Source organism: Aotus nancymaae, unplaced genomic scaffold (genome assembly GCF_030222135.1).
Source record: "Aotus nancymaae isolate 86718 unplaced genomic scaffold, 86718_ANA_hifiasm-v0.15.2.pri h1tg000019l, whole genome shotgun sequence".
Taxonomy (NCBI): Eukaryota; Metazoa; Chordata; class Mammalia; order Primates; family Aotidae; genus Aotus; species Aotus nancymaae.
In genome coordinates, this window is record NW_026988431.1 from 58,169,515 (window position 1) to 58,186,153 (window position 16,639).

The 16,639-nt window shown below is 33.8% G+C and overlaps 1 protein-coding gene across 2 annotated transcripts in view; it reads right to left on the bottom strand.

Annotated features, from left to right (window-relative positions):
* Window positions 1–16,639, bottom strand: part of SERPINI2 (serpin family I member 2) — a 42,097-nt gene that overhangs the window by 21,540 nt on the left and 3,918 nt on the right. The window contains exons 3-8 of one of the 2 annotated variants that reach the window (XM_064378522.1): window positions 16,062–16,114; window positions 15,427–15,517; window positions 13,273–13,529; window positions 8,417–8,647; window positions 6,835–7,029; window positions 6,562–6,754 (exon numbers count right to left, since the gene is read on the bottom strand). In XM_064378522.1, the coding sequence (XP_064234592.1) occupies window positions 6,562–6,754; window positions 6,835–7,029; window positions 8,417–8,647; window positions 13,273–13,529; window positions 15,427–15,431 (881 nt within the window). In that variant the 5' untranslated portion in view covers window positions 15,432–15,517; window positions 16,062–16,114. Of the gene's footprint in view, window positions 1–6,561; window positions 6,755–6,834; window positions 7,030–8,416; window positions 8,648–13,272; window positions 13,645–15,426; window positions 15,518–16,061; window positions 16,115–16,639 lie in introns of those variants that run through there. The other variant, XM_012470936.2, reaches the window with a different exon arrangement.

A 16,639-nucleotide genomic window follows, 5' to 3' on the forward strand; every position in this document is an offset into this window, starting at 1 on the left:
ATATCTTTCTAAAACACTGATTTAATCATCTTATTGTCTTACTTGGACATTTTCGATAATTCTTCATTGCATATAGGATTTATTCCTCAATTCCTTTAAAACCCAGCTCAAGTCCTTCTTTCACAAAGCCTTTGTTTACAATTCCAGTTTCCGATGCCCTCTCCCTTTTTGTGAAATTTCTAACGCTTACTGATTATACCATTCTTTTAGTTCTTACTGTACATTGCTGTGTAGTCTTAGTGAATTTCTTGTGCAAATCTTGTACTATTGCGTTTATCAATAGGTGGTAACCATCATATCAATAAGGAACCTATTGCTTTGCATCTGTCCCAGCCTCTTGCCCATAGTAGAATCCCAATCAATATGTGCTTTTGAACAGGAAATACACTTTCTAATAAGTGTCAAACTAATAAGGCTGTGAGCCAATAGACATGTGAGCTAATCCTTCTCTGTCAACACTAATTGAATGGGAATCAATTTATCTTTTCAGTGACTCAGTTTTCTTATCTGTGAAGTGGGAAAATAACCAAGTGAGATGATAAAATCACAACATCTACTATTAAAATATAAATGCCAATGCTTCACAAAGTTAAAAGTTACTTGTTTACCTTATTTATAAGTATTAAGTTATCATTTTTGCCCATACACACAATTTTTAAACTCTATTCTCAGAATGTTTCTTCTCCAGAGAAGAATCCAGCATATAGCAATTATGTTTTAAACTCTTCAACCTAAAGAAGTTTGATTACTAAAATATTTAGAGGATCTCATACTACATTTAGACAAAGTAATATGATTATTTTAGCTAATATTCAATTGCAGGATGATGTTTAAAATTATATATCTAGTATGTTACAGATAATAAATAATGGAAAGCACCTGAGTATTTTTAGACACTATCTTATTGGCCTCAAGTCTAAACTAGTTATACACAAAAGAGAAGAAGGAGAAGTGTTTCTTAAGCAGTAACTATACTCCAAATAGTCACTCACATGCTCCTTTCTACTGTAGCTTATATGTAAGCGTTATTTTGATTTTTTTGGGCATGTGCTAAACTTTGCTACCAAAGAGACATTTTGTTTTACAACAATACAGAATTTACTATAGCTGGTGTTACAGGTTGAATTGTGCACACACCCTTTCCCAAATTCGTATGTTGAAGCCCTAACCCCCAGTACCTTTTAATGTCACCTTATTTGGAAATAGGGTTATTTTAGATATAATGAATTAGGCTTAGGTCACACTGTAGTAGAATGGGCCTTAATCCAATATGATTGGTGTCCTTATAAGATATGAGAACACCACATGAAGATGGATGGCTACATGACAACAGAAGAAAAGATTGGAGTGATTTATCTACAAGTAGAGGAACACCAAGGACTTCCAGTCACTACCAGAAGGTAGGAAGAGGCAAGGAAGGATTCTCCTAATGGTCTCAGTGAGAATATGCTGTGCTGACACCTTGATTTTGGGCATTTAGCCTCCGGAACTGAGACAATAATTTTCTATTGTTCTAAGCCACCTACTCTGTTGTGTTGCACTGTTATGGCAGCTCTAAAAAACTAATGAAGTTGATCAAGCTGTTCCAATTTTATCAAAATCTTTAGTTATTGGTTTGAAAATCATTACATGTTTATTCAGATATAAAAGAACCACAACATTCAGTAATAAAATGTAAAACTGTCAGTCTACCCCAAATATTTATCGAGCCTATATCATTTTCTCTCTTCTGTACCAAACACATATTTCAAATGGGGATTTTTCTGTTGTGAGGAAATTGTTCATTTTGGGAGAAGTGTATTTCAGAACCTTTAATCCATGATTTTGGTGCTCAGGAAACTTACATGAATGTGATAAATGTGTTCTGATAAGTTAAAATTGTTAATGAACTAAATCCAGAAGCAAATTGTTCCTTTAGGAAATCAGAAGACATTAATTTAGTAAAAAGTGAACACATTTTAACTGTAATGATGTATTAATGTGATTAAATAATTAATAACAAATTTCTGTGTTATCAATTTTAAAAATTTTTCACTTTTCCTTCTATAGAGAGAAGTTTTTAAGTAAATGGCTAGTGTCCTGTTTTTCATGATGCTCCACGTATGGGAAGGAGGGAAAGCCTTGTCAAGAGACTCAGAGAGAATAAATTTAGAGTTACTGGAAAGTTGAATCCTGGTTTTTAAGATAGTTAAAATTAAATAAAAGAGAAATAATATAGAATTTCTTTCTTTGAAAATATTCATGTAATTTAATTCAATAATACTTATTTAGCACATACTATATACCATGAAGTGTGCTAGGGACAACAGAAACTAATATATAATATATACAAGACCTACTCCACTGTCCCAGAAATCACATTTTAATAGGACAGACAGGAAAGTGAGCAAGAAATAAAAATGCAATGTAATAAGTGCTATGATGAAAATTTTCATGAAGTGTTCTAGAAATATAGATAATGAATGGTTCACTCTAACTAGCCATGTTTGAGAAACTCTACATGGAAGCAGTAACTTTGAGGGAAACAATGGAGGACTAATGGAAGTTATTGGTCAGACACCATAGAGAAGGGCCTGCCACACAGAAGAGAAAGGAGCAGAGTCTGAGAAGTCAGAGAAGACGATGTTTCTAGTTTGGTACTGACTGGGCAGTGATCTTTTCAACAAAGAAAAAATACAGCCATCATTTATTTAGCACCTTCTAGTTGCCAGACTTTGTGCTATGAATAGTAGTATGTAATGAGATACTGTAACTGAGTCCGCCAAGTTTTTAAATATCATTGGTGGCTGGAATTTGTATGGAAAAAGGAGATACAACTGCCAACTATTGTTTTTGTTTCTATGTAAGTGAAGATTCAAATTCAGCTTTTAAGGCAAATTGTTCTTTTATTTGGGAAAGCAATACAATGGGCTTTTTCATTTTGCAAGTAGAACCAGTGGGATGGAGATGGAGAATTTTGAGATGATGAGGGTGTAAGCTATTTTATATGATATGAAAACAATGTTTTCACTGAAATTTCCTGTTATATATCCTTTTTTTTTTTCTTTTCTTTTCTTGAGATAGGGTCTTGCTTTGTTGTCCAGGCTGAGTGCTGGAGTGCAGTGCCAGGATCACAGCTCACTGAAGCCTCAAACTCATGGGTTCAAGTGAGTCTCCTGCCTTATCCCCCACAGTAGCTGGAACTACAGGCACATACCACCATATCCAATTAATGTTTTTATTAAATTTTTTTCTAAAGACAGGGTCTTTCTTTGTTGCTCCAGCTGGTCTTGAGCTCCTGGGCTCAAGAGATCCTCCTGTAATCCCAGCTTCCCAAAGTGCTGGGATTACAGGCATGAGCCACCACTGGGCAACCAGAGATTCTTGTCACAACTAGGAAGCTGGCCTTAGAGAGCATGGAAGAAAATCTGGGTCACCTTCTCTTTATAGTGGGAAATGTTGGAGGACTCTCAATGCTGAATGGGAGGGAGGTGTAAAGACAGCTCTTTTGGGTGAAGGTGGGCACTAGCACCTTTGCAATGGTAGGCTAAGTATAACAACCGACAGAAGGAGACTCTTCGGTACAATAAATAGTCTACACTCAGGAACTATCATGCTTGGTACCTGGTTTTAAATTGTTTTCTATGTTGTAAGCCCCTTTGACTGTCATCAAGCTTTCAGTAAAATTTGCTTAAACATTGAAGTCGTTCTTCTTGTATTAGTTTGCTAGGGCTGTCATAACAAGTACCACAAACTGGGTATCTTAAATAACAAACATTGTCTCACAGTTGCAGAGGCTAGAGGTCTAAAATTAAGATGTCAGCAGTACTGGATCCTTTAGAAGACTGTAAGGGAAAAATGTGTCCTACGTCTCTCTTGTTGATTTGTAGATGGCCATCTTTTCCCTGTGTCTCTTCACATCATCTTCCCTCCATGTATATCTCTGTCTAAATTTTCCTTTTTAGATGACACTAGTCATGTTGGATTAGAGCCCAGCCTAATGACCTCACTTTCCTTACTCTGTAAAAATCCTGGCTCCAAATAAGGCAACATTCTGAGTTACTGGTTAGAACTTCACAATATGAATTTGGGCAGGGGGATGCAATTCAACCAATAACAGTTGTGCTTGGAAGATTTAAGAGAGAAGTCTGTTTCTACACTGTGGGAGTAGTTGTATGGGAAGTGTGGCCCTACTGTGGAGATGCTGATAATAAGGCCAAACAGTTCGGAGAATTATCTACATGATGGCAGCTTGGACAGATTTTTGGACTGTGAAATATTCCTCTAAGGATTCCTAAAAATGCTGGCAAAGAAAATTCTAGTGAAAGCCTGTATTTCTTCCTGTCAGTTGAGGTTGGGTCTTATCCATTATTATTTAGACTGAAAAATCTGGCAATAAATATTATTATCCACATTTGATATTGGTAAAACCACAACTCAAAATAGCCAAGTAACTCTCCTGAGACCCCACTAGTGGTACATGTCACCATTTCCAAACTCAGTATTTCCTTTTTGTCTACAAGACAGTGATGATTTCAAAGCTGAGAGAAGTTGATTTGAAAATTAACAATTTAATTTCAAAAAATATTATTTCAGTTATTAGAAGGTAAACCATCTGTTATATATACCATTATACCCTGATGTTTGGAACAGTAGGTGCTCAAAAATATATATATATTCTTTGAAAAAAAGAATAACATGAGGTAGAGATATTCAAATGGCAGGGAAGTAAAATAGATGTTGGGGTTAGAGATTCAGATTTTAAAAACAAGAATAACGAGATAAATAATGTTCCTCAGAGAGACTAAGAAGAAGAAAATTCTGAAGATGAAACTCTGATTAGCATTTTTACTTGAGAACAGAAATAAAATAAAAGTAAGCCAAGGAGCAGGGAAAATTTCCAGAAAGAGAGAAAGAAGTCAGTAGTGTCCTGGGGACTAAAGGAAGAAAGCTTTTCAAGAAAAAAGGGATGGTTAATATTACTTTGATCAAGATCCCAGAGTTAGGATGAGAGAAGTAGAGGATACTTCTTTCTGCACAGTATCAAAGAAGGTAAAGAAAGAGAAGATTAGTAAAGATTTACATAAATTTTGAGATGATCTATATAAATAGGAGAAAGAGTTTGCCTGATGATAGGTTTGCTTTAAGATATAGGAGATTGACACACATGGTGGGAGTAAGAGAAACTCACCTAGAGTAGTAAGTGAAGGAAAGAGGTAATGTCTTGGTGTGGTGTGAGTAGGAGTAAAGAAAGTTCTCAAGAGTAAGCAAGGAGTCCTGAGCTCTAGTCTCGGTGAGGCCAGAAGTGACTCCTTTCCAGGTTTCTACTCCCACAAAATCAGTAGTTGCTGTAGTTGAAGAACAGGAGTGGCTTTTTTTCTTTTCTTTTTTTTTTTTTTGAGACTGGGTCTCACTCTCTTGCCAGGCTAGAGTGCAGTGGCACAATCTCGGCTCACTGCAAACCTCTGCCTCCTGGGTTCAACTGATTATCCTGCCTCAGCTTCCCAAGTAGCTGGGATTAGAGGCACCTGCCGCCATACCCAGCTAATTTTTGTATTTTTAGTAAAGATGGAATTTCACCACATTGACCAGGCTGGTCTCGAACTACTGACCTCAGATGATCCACCTGCCTCAGCCTCCCAAAGTACTGGGATTACAGTCATGAGGCACCATGGCTGGCCAGGAGTGGCTTTTGAATGGACTCAGAATTGAGGAGAGTTGAGAAGAGAATTAGAAAAGGGACAATGACAAGGAGACAAGAAGATTAAAAATGTTAATGAGCCTGCGATTGAAATAACTAATGATATAAATAGCTAGATCCTGGCTAAGCGGAAAAGGAAGTAAAAACCAAGAGGTTTAAGAGACCAATGGCCAGAAACGGGAGCACAAAACAAGTAGGACCTGATGAGTTTGAAGAGAATTTTAGAAATAAAACGACAGTATGTAATCAATTAGACGCATATCTCTTTTCAAAAGTTCGGGTACAATGTGAATTGAATCATTTGGACACACCTTTTTCTTTTGAAGTTTCTCCTGTCCCTCAGAAGCATGATGTTAAAAAATTAGTTCATAATTATTGCTTCCTGGGATAACCCTTTGCAGTTTCCGTTTTGTACTACCTACCTAAAATTGACTATAGGAATCTGTTTGTAATTCAATGATTGTTAGAGCACTATCCGTTAAAGTGATATAACAATCTTTCAATTGTATAAAACATACCATTAAAGTATTGTTTTCTTAATAAGAGATAAATACTATAAATTCCAATCAGGAAAAAAATGGAGAAAGAAATTAGCATGATAAAAACACAATAATTTCTTCTAATCCCAGCATTCTAATTTTAAGACATATACTTATTCTTTTCAAAGAAAACTAAGCATTGAAATTCAGTTCTCCTCACGGTGAAGCAATGCTAGCACAGGTAAGCCCTGCCTTAGTGTCCAAAAGTAGAGTAAAATTTCCAAATGCATTTGTATTTCCATTTGTGTCAATAGACATTTTAAATATTTGTTACCTTTCAGCTGGCTGCTCAAATTTCTACATAAGTGGAAATGTAAGAACTAGTATAATAACATTACCAACCTAGGGAGGCTTATTTCCACTTCCTCTTCTTGCATCTCAGAAAGCCATTTTAGAATTTGTTGAGCAGTAATTAGTTTTTCTACTTCTTCTATATTCATACCTTCTGCAGGAAGTATGATAATTAAACTAAATTCATCACCTTTATAAGGCAATTCTAAAACTTGGTAGTTCATGGAAGATTCAGAAAAATAACCTGGAATAGACAAAATAAAATATCAAATATACTTGGCAGTTCCCAAGACTATGCTTAGGAATTGTGGTTTCTCATATTACCATATTTTGTTCTCAGAAGAGCCTTCATCATTGGAATTCTGACAGTTGAACCATTTTTCTTAGTAAAATTTATCAGCTGCGTGTCCTCTTTTCTGAATTTCTGTTTCCAATCTCCTTTGAAATAAATAGCATTCACCAGGACAAGCCGAGTCAGAGGGCCAAATTCTTCCCCTGAAAACATGTCTTTAATTTTTCCTAGGAAGGGGGTGGAGGAGGAGGTAAGAAGAAATGTGCAATAGTGATTCAGTGGAATTGCTTTGAATAGAATTAAAGCAAAAATGTCTTTTGCAGATCAGTTTTGGATAGGGCATGTTATCATCTAAATATGGTAATTTTGAGAATAAAAGGGATTGCTATTAAATATTTCACCAAGTAACAGGTACAAATGGAATTTCACTAGGAAATTAGAAATATGAGACTGTTTTAGGCAAATTTGGATATACCTAGACTCTCTTTAGTAAGATCATTTGTATCCATTGTATGTCAGACATAAAGAATAAAAATATTTCTTCTTCCATATTTACTGGCATTATTCCATCTATTTCAAGGTCTTCTAACATGTCAATCATCGTTAGTGAGTTAATGGTACACTCAAACTTGCCAATCTGACAGCTGCGTCGACTGACCATTGGAAATAAATGTAAAAGAATGGAGGTTACTAGTATAATTCCTTTTCTCCAAGTAACGGGTCTCCTATTTCCATGTCCAGTGAGCTGTTCCAAGTTATGAGAACTAGGCATGATTGGGTGTCATGGAGCTGTCTAGTGATGTCCTCACTTCCTATACCTGTGAACACGGCTCACCACACCTATTTCACATTTTCAACTTATGCTTCCCCATAGAAGGCTTCCTGTAAAGAGTATAGCAGTGTGTTATAACATCACATTTTTAGCTGATTAAATAAATTACTATTAATTGAGGGCTTGGTATATGCTTAACACTTCACATACATTATTTACATTATTATTAAAACTCCAAATAATGTGGAAATGTTTTAATAATATCCTCATTTTAAATGGAGCATAGCTTATAACTTTCCAAGGTTTCAACTCAAATTTGTATGAATTTAAATGTATTATATCCCTCTGTAGTCAACTATGAAATTTTTGCTAGCTTGCATTTAAAGTTTAGACTACCATATTTATGATAGAACTATTAACATTTATTATCAAATATTAACACATTCAACTAAAACATATTAATCATTTTCAGCATCTGTGGGAAAGAAGCCATTTGGGATTGACAGATTTAACTTCTACCTGGCCAAAGAAATTATTTCTGCTTTTATACCTGAAAAATCTAAGTTTTAACCAAAATTATTATTAAAATTACTTCATTAAGAATTCTACAAACAGGTACCTCTAAAAAAAAGTAAAAGAATCAGCATACTCTTCAAAGCAGCTTATAATTTATCCCAGTTTTAAATTTAGTATTAATTTAAATAACAGTGAAATGAAATAGGATATTTGATTCCTCTGATCCATAGTGCAGTAGAAAAATATTCAGCCATTCTTTACTTTAGGATATTAAAAACCATGAATACAATGGCAAATAATAATTTTATGGAAATGGGAAACTTTACCATCTGTTTTGCTTTCTACCCAGGTACTTATCATCTCTGCACAAGCCTTTGCATCTTGAAAATCCACCAGTTTTATAGCACTCTGAAAAAATTCCTTGTTGCCATGGAGATACTGTTCTTTCACAGTGAATCCTTCTTGAAGGTAGAGGGCATTGGCAAGATTAAATGTAAATTCTTGTTTTTTCTCTGAGATGGCAGAGAAAAATGACTTCAGTTCGAAAAATTCTTCTCCTAGAAAATAATTTTAATGTATACTGGCATATTGAACAACAAAAAAACAACAACTTTTCAGCTTTGCTATCTCAGCGCTCTGATTCATATCACCATTTTTTGTACCCTTAGGTATAACTAACAATCCCTTCAAAGTTAGTATAAATATTTTAAGAATGTATCTCCTGTAGAATATGCATTTTGTAGAGGAATCGTCTTTTATATAGAAAAAAGAATGTCCATGTAAATTTGAAATTGTCAAAAACAAGAATATGCATTTATAGAAGCTGAAGGAAAGTCCCTCTTGATAGTCACATTTAGCTCAGTTTTAGTTGTTGAAATTTATGTTTAGAATCTTATTCTTTGCATAAGGAAATGCTAATGAATGCTGATGGGGGTATGACAGTGAAGCGCAATCCTTTTCAATATTACTTTTATTTCAGCTTAGGAAAAAAGTTGTTCTCTTATAAGCAACTGCACCTGCCCAGGTTTTACAATTTACAAGGCAACCTCTGTAATCATCTCTAGAGATGTGTAAGAATCAGAACTGCCTATTTCTACAAGTTCATGAATTTATACACTTTGGCTGTTGACATCAACAATAAAAATCTTTAACCATTTTAACTATAACCACTAGCCAAAATAAGTCAGTCAGAGTCAACTGAAAGAATCACTTCAGGCCTATTATCTATTTTTGGATTGTTCTGACTGAAATGTTGTCTGGAAGCTATATATGCCTATGAGAGACATCTACCCTGATATTTGGTTTAGTAGCTTCCTATTCATTACCAAAGTGTACTGACAGTTTTCATTTTCTTCTGGCTTCATCTTAGAACTCAATCATTGTCTTCTAACTCTATTTCAAATAGGTTCTTTCAGGGTCTTCATTATATTTTCAGTTATATACTGCAAATGCCACTTTCATAATGTAAAAATTTATATATTCAATTAATCTTTATTCAAGAAAACGAGGTATTACTAACAGATTTACTACTGGCTATCTACTAGATATAAGGAGGATGTGTGTGTGTGTATACCTATGCTTGTGTGTGTATATATATATATTTTAATCAGAAAGCTAGTAGTCCCATAGGGCATCTCTGTGCAAATAAAAATAGTTCCCTGTCTAGGGGCTGGGCAGCTACATGGCCTCTCATCTTGTCCAGCTGCGTAGAGGCTACATTTCAGTCCCTACTTGCCTTTTTTGGCCTGGTCTCACAACCTCACAGGAGACTCTATGAAGTATATTGAATTATATTTCAAACTCCAGGATTCTCTGTTCATTAGACTATAGATACAGGTATAAACAATTTCAGATATTAAAATAACTTACTTCCATATGATTCTATCTGAAGAATTTTGGTAATTCTTTATAATCCTGGAATTCTTTACAATCCTGGAATTCTTTACATAAGGAAGGGAGGAAAATTAAGCCATTTTACTTACTTATGCAACGATTTCAGACGTAATCATTTATTTCAGGCTATCTGAAGCCTCAAAGGAATATCTCAAGAGGTGGGAGGCTAAGGAAAAGACTTTCTGAGTAAAGACATGAGAGTTTTTCCAAAAGAATTAATTAAGATCAGAAATGAAATGACAGAATCTGAAACTAATTATCAGGAATTTGAAATATATGAACATCTTTAAAGGAATAAAAAAAAAGAGAGAGAGAAGGGGAGAAAAAGTAGTTCCATATCATTTGTCAAAGCAAATAGATTTATGTCATGCACTTAAGGTCTAAGTCTACGTGACAAACAGCTGCCCTTTGATAAATCGTTGAACTTAGAAGTCAATGAAAACAATGTTACCAAGTAGTACAAGTTTGGAGAAGAATATAATATTATCTGCCTTATATATTTTATTTGGTTTCTAGATTAATGACATTTGTGACACAGATCAAAAAGAATATATATATATATATATATATATGGCTCAGAACAAGTTTATTTTCTAAAATAAAGCCATGGATAACCCACAAGTCATGAGTGAATGTGATTCTTGATTTGATTGTACCAGACCTCCAGAAAATGTTGTAAAATTCAGTGCATGTTATCTTCTGCTAGTAAAGGTCTAAAAGCCAATTTTGTGTGCATATGGTAGATCCAAAGATGAAAACAAAGGTAGTCATAGAAATATAGATTGTTTCAGCAAAAAAAATCCAAATAAATTACCTAACCCCAACTTTTCTTTTTACAGTGAGGAATCTGAGGTCCAGAGAGATTAAGAAACTTCACAAGTGACATGACTTGTGCAAATCATAAGATCATTTAGTTGCAGAACTGGGACAGAATTCGTGCCCCTTTACCTTTTCATAACCCTGTGAAAAAAAGAAGCACCTTCAATGTAGCCTTTGATTCTTCATCAGCATTATCAGAGGTAAAGCAAAAGGAAGTATTATCAGATGTTCAGCAAAATGGAGGAGGTAAATTCAGAGCAGATATTTGACAATGAAGTAAAGAAGAACTGAGGACACTGAGAGCCTTATATAATATAGAAGAATTAATATTCATTAATATATTAATGAAAATATATTGCTCTTATATTCTTAATCCTCATTGAATTATTTTAGGAATTAGCGCTGAGCAAACTATTTAACCTTTCTTTGCCTCAGTTTTCCCAGGTTTATTACAGGGTTGTTTACCTAACAAAGTAATTATAAATATAAAATGAGAGAATATATATTAAGCACATAAAACGGTAGCTGATATGCTATCTATATTTTTGATAGTGCATTATTATTAATTTGATATTATGTTCACAATTCACACTTGTTAAAACATCTGTGTTTCTCTATATGATGGATCCATTTAAAGTAATTTAGTTTTCAAAGACTCTAATTTATGTAGCTTCACAAATACTGTGTTACTTTTCAAAGCTATAGCATGTTATGTTTCTAGGAGTGGTCCAGCAGGATTTGCTTAAATTAATCAAGATTAAATCTGGAATACATTGGCCTCAGTATGCATTATTTACAAAGGAAAATTCTTATAATTAGCTTTACTATCACCAACTTCTTTTCTGTATAAAATTGTCTTTATTTAAAATGAAGCAAATAAAATATTGTAAATAGTATTTTCAGGAAAGCAAATTTCTAAATAAAGCTACTCTGTGATAAGAAAAATATGCTGAAATTACAGTTGTAGCAACTGAATTCCCAAATCAAAACTCTGTATTTAGAACACAGTATCTCAGACTAATCCAAAAGCTGAAAATTAAAACAACTACAGTGACTGAGAGCATGAGATGGCTAAGGAGATGAGCAACAACTTTTTTTTTTTTTTTTTTTTTGGGATGGAGTCTGTTCTGCTGCCCAGGCTGGAGTGCAGTAGCACAATCTCAGCTCACTGCAACTTCTGCCTCCTGGGTTCAAGCAATTCTCCTACCTCAGCCTCCCAAGTAGCTGGGACTATAGGCACATGCCACCATGCCCTGCTAATTTTTGTATTTTTAGTAGAGACGAGGTTTTACCATGCTGTCCAGGCTGGTCTTGAACTACTAACCTCAAGTGATCTACCCGCGGCCTCCCAAAGTGCTGAGATTACAGGTGTGAGCCACCGTGCCAGCCGAGCAACAATTCTTTCAAATGGGATGCCAGCACAAAAGCACAGTATCCCAGTAAGAGGGATACACACTATCCCAGATATACCATGGGGAGACTCCAGCAAAACACCATCATTCACAAGCACAAAGGCCTTTGATGATTTAAACGCTTTTCTCCCCATTTTTCTTTTAAAACTAGTAACAAATAAGTTCTCAAAATGAACAAATTAATGCTTTTTCTTGCTCTCATTGTAGATGAGAGTACATTGTTTTTATAAGAGAAATGTTGGAAACAGCCTATTGAAGAAAGGCTAAATAAGTAATGGTATTTCTGTAAGAGGCAATAAGAGGTCAGGGAGCGGTGGCTCACGCCTGTAATCCCAGCACTTTGGGAGGCTGAGGCAGGTGAATCAACTGACGTCAGGAGTTCGAAACCAGCCTGGCCAACATGGAGAAACCCCCGTCTCTACTAAAAATACAAAATTAGCCAGGCATGGTGTTGTGTGCCTGTAATCCCAGCTACTCGGGAGGCTGAGGCAGGAGAATTCCTTGAACTCAAGAGGCAGAGGTTGCAGTGAGCCGAGATCACGCCACTGCACTCCAGCCTGGGCAACAGAGCAAAACTCCAGCTAAAAAAAAAAAAAAAAGAGGCAATAAGATACAGTAATTAAAAATTGTATTTTGAATCAGTTGCATGACATGGGAAAATGATCACAACATAGTGATAGTGGAAGAATATGTAAGTGTATAGATGTATATTTTATGTGTATGTAAGTACGTACACACACACATACACACACACATGCACATCCAATATAATCTCCAGTAGCTAAAACTGGCTAAAACAAACTAGAAGAAAATGCACAAATATATACTTAATTTTACATTTATATAAATGTCAATTTCTTAATAAATTATTTAACTTTTTTAAGGAAAAAATTATAAATGAATGAAAATTACATTTACAATTCTCCATTTTATTATAATTTTGTACTTTTCATTACATTTTTCACTTATTAAAGTTTTTTAATCCTGAACTTCTAATATTAAAAAATAAATTTTCCCGTATCTTATCCAGTATAGGTAAGGAGATGTAAGTCTCTTACCGGCTGAGGTTTCCTGTTGTTTTAAAGTTTGTCTTATCTGCTGCCGTGCTTTTCCTTTGGCTCCCAGTTGTACCATTTCAAGAATCAAAGTTATTCCAAGAGGCGAAAATATAATGTTGTTCTTATGAGATAAGGAAACCTCTTGATAAAGATCCATTGCAAATTCGGTATTTTTTTTAGCTGTGGGTCTTGAGGCTTGACTTCCAAAAAACAGCAATAGGAGACTCCACAAGAAGATTGTGTCCATTTTGACTTCTCTGTATTGTTTAAATCGAAATATATTCATTTTCAAAAGGGTTTTTCATAGAGATCTCAACAGAAAACTTTCTACCTATTGTAGCTTTCTATCTTAATAGAACTTAGTACCACGAGTCAACTCTATCCAATTTGATTTCTGACTAAGTATCATCTATTAGGAGAAATACTCCATGTGCTAATGGTATTTCTTAGGTATCTTCAAGAACCAGTAGAAAATATACTTGTAGTTTTGTAACAAAAATCATCAAAGAAACTACAGTATCGGAATGTTATCAATGCCAATGGTATCTCTAAATAGCTATACTTTTTTTCTATCTTTTCTCATGGTTTTTAAGTGGGATTAAGTGTAACTCTGACGTCAAGTAAAGCTTCTGAACAGATTACTCTAAAGTAGTCTATAGATCAAGAGGAGAAACTGAATAAAAACAGACTTACTCCAGTATGGTTTTGGACCTATAACATTAGAAAATTAACGTATTCTAAAGTAACTGAGCAATCTAGCTAACTTTTTACAACAATTTTCCTCATGCTTTATTTCTTAGGACAAAATAACTCCAAACCCTCCTCCTACTTTTCCAAAAGAAGAAAAATGCAATGCAGAAAACCTGCAAAGTTTGAAACAAAATGACAATCAAATATAAATGATACCATTAAGTACTATGCTCACTACCTGGCTGATGAGATCATTTATACCTCAATCCTTAGTGTCAGGCCATATACCCATGTAAGAAAACTGTGCATGCACCTTTTAATCTGTAATAAAAGTTGAAATTATAAAATAAAAATATAAGTGAAATAAAGTATTAAAGAATAAATTGACAAAAATACTAAGAAACCTCAGTAGCAGCAATTGAAAACCATAAACAATTCACAAGATTAATATCCTATTAAAGTGCTCTCCACTAAAATTGCAGGAAATTCAACCTTTTGACTATATCTCAAGCATAATTAGTTTTGCAGTATTACCACATACTTGGTAGAATGCTGACTCCAAGACCTCATAAATTTTAGTAATAATAATTTTACCTTATAAATAATACATGTTAGTAACCCTTAAAAACTTATCCATTAATAAGTTATGAGGAAGTAACCCTTACTCGGGATAAAGATGAAAGCCTTCAGAATAGTGTGTCACCAGCCTTCAGTGGAGAGTTACATTTCTAGACTGTTTTGCAGATTAATAAGGGGCCACCATGACCCATAAATGGATAGGAGTCACTAACAACCATATTTATATATAAAGATTACTAATAGTCAAATATTCTTCCAAACTAAACTATGGAGTCATTATTTAGATATTTCAAATTCTCTTTCAATGTATGTTGTTAAACTGTATTTGTTTAGACACTCATTTGTGGAAGATAAAAACCTCAAAAAACAATCCAAAGCAATTGTTAGAAAATGTGTCGGTAAACTTCAGATATAGACATATGTTATTAATATCAAGAAAATGTTTCATTAGGGAATTAATTTAGCCTATGAGGTTGTAAATGAGAGTGCAACAACAGTAAAAACTAGTGAGTAAAAGTTTTACATGCAAAATAAATGTTTATCTATCATTGTATTCTAATATATTCAATCTCTCAGAAGACTTTTGACCAAAATATGTGTTTGTAGATATGTAAGTAGTCAAAATGTTATTAGTACTTTTAAGCTATCAAGTCACAATACAGTAGATATAGCTTTATGTACTTGATATATATTAGAACAAACAGTATTATTTAAAAATGGAATTTTTCCTTTGTGGTAGAATATCAGTATTAGAGTTTATCATTATTATTAATTATTTTAATAATCAAATTTATATTCTTTGAGCATCCTTTTTTTTCCAGAAAATTTCTAAGCACTTAATAAATTATAACCTCAGACAAATATTGGTTTTAAAAATTCACTTACCTCATTGGGTTTTGAATTTTATCTTATCAGAAAGCACAAAGTACTGCAGAACTAAACAACCTGATGAATAGTCCTTTAAGAACTGGATCTTCTGATGTACAGTGAATCATTTGAGGAGAATAAAAGTGATATGTTAATTTAATAAATTCAAATGATTTTTATACCCAAGTAAATTGAAATGCCTTTCCTTACTTTGCTAAACACTCATAGGCAATGTTATTGCATATATACTTTATTCAAAATCTATTTATTTCTAAGGTACTTACCCAAAATTGGCCACTGATTATTCACTGGAATATTACAACTAAAATATGCTTGCTGGAAAACCCTTGTACATGAACACCTGAGCTATCAAGGCCAACCCTATTTATCTTGAACATTCCTTGATTAATTCCTCTAGAACCAAAGCAGGTGTTCACTACATTTGTATTAAAGAACTAACATGATCAGGTTAATAATCAACTGATAAAATATGTAAAAATTAAGAAATAAAACAGTAATAGAATTTTTAAAAATTATTATGTTTATATTATTATTTTATCCATTATTTTACTTCTTTTAAAAGTTGCACAGAATTTGAAAAGATGTGCCAGTGGTTGTAAATTTGCTAGTAATTAGTTCTTTTTGTTACTCACAGGACTCCCACATCAGATTACCAATGCACTTCATCATAAATATTTCAGAATGCCTATGAGAAAAAGAATAAAGCTAAATCAAGTCCAGAATGCAGAGACAAATCACTGCTGCATTTACAGAGTTCTCGACAATTCATCAGATTATACAATAGTCAGAGGAGTTTCCTGTGGATAAAGCCCATTTGAATCCTTAAGGAAAAGAGTGGATATTGAAGAAATATGTTCTTTAATTTGAGCAGAACGGCCAGCACAAAAGATAACGAATTTGCCAAAATATCTCAGGATAATACTATTAGCCACAGGTAATTTGATGATAAAAATTGGTGTTACCTTTGTGTGCTTTTAAAACACTACATGATTTTCTTTGCTAAAAGGTCATTAATAAAAGACTGCATAATTTAATAGGTTTCATCTCATTTTTGTAGTTCAAATCAATCACCTCAATGGCAATCAGATATTAAGTATATTGTATTATTTATCCATAGCCGTTGAGAAGAGAAAAAAAAATTCAGTCCAGTTTTGATTAAACAAAAATCTGTTGATCACCAAAATTAATACTATTTCTGATAAGCTCATGT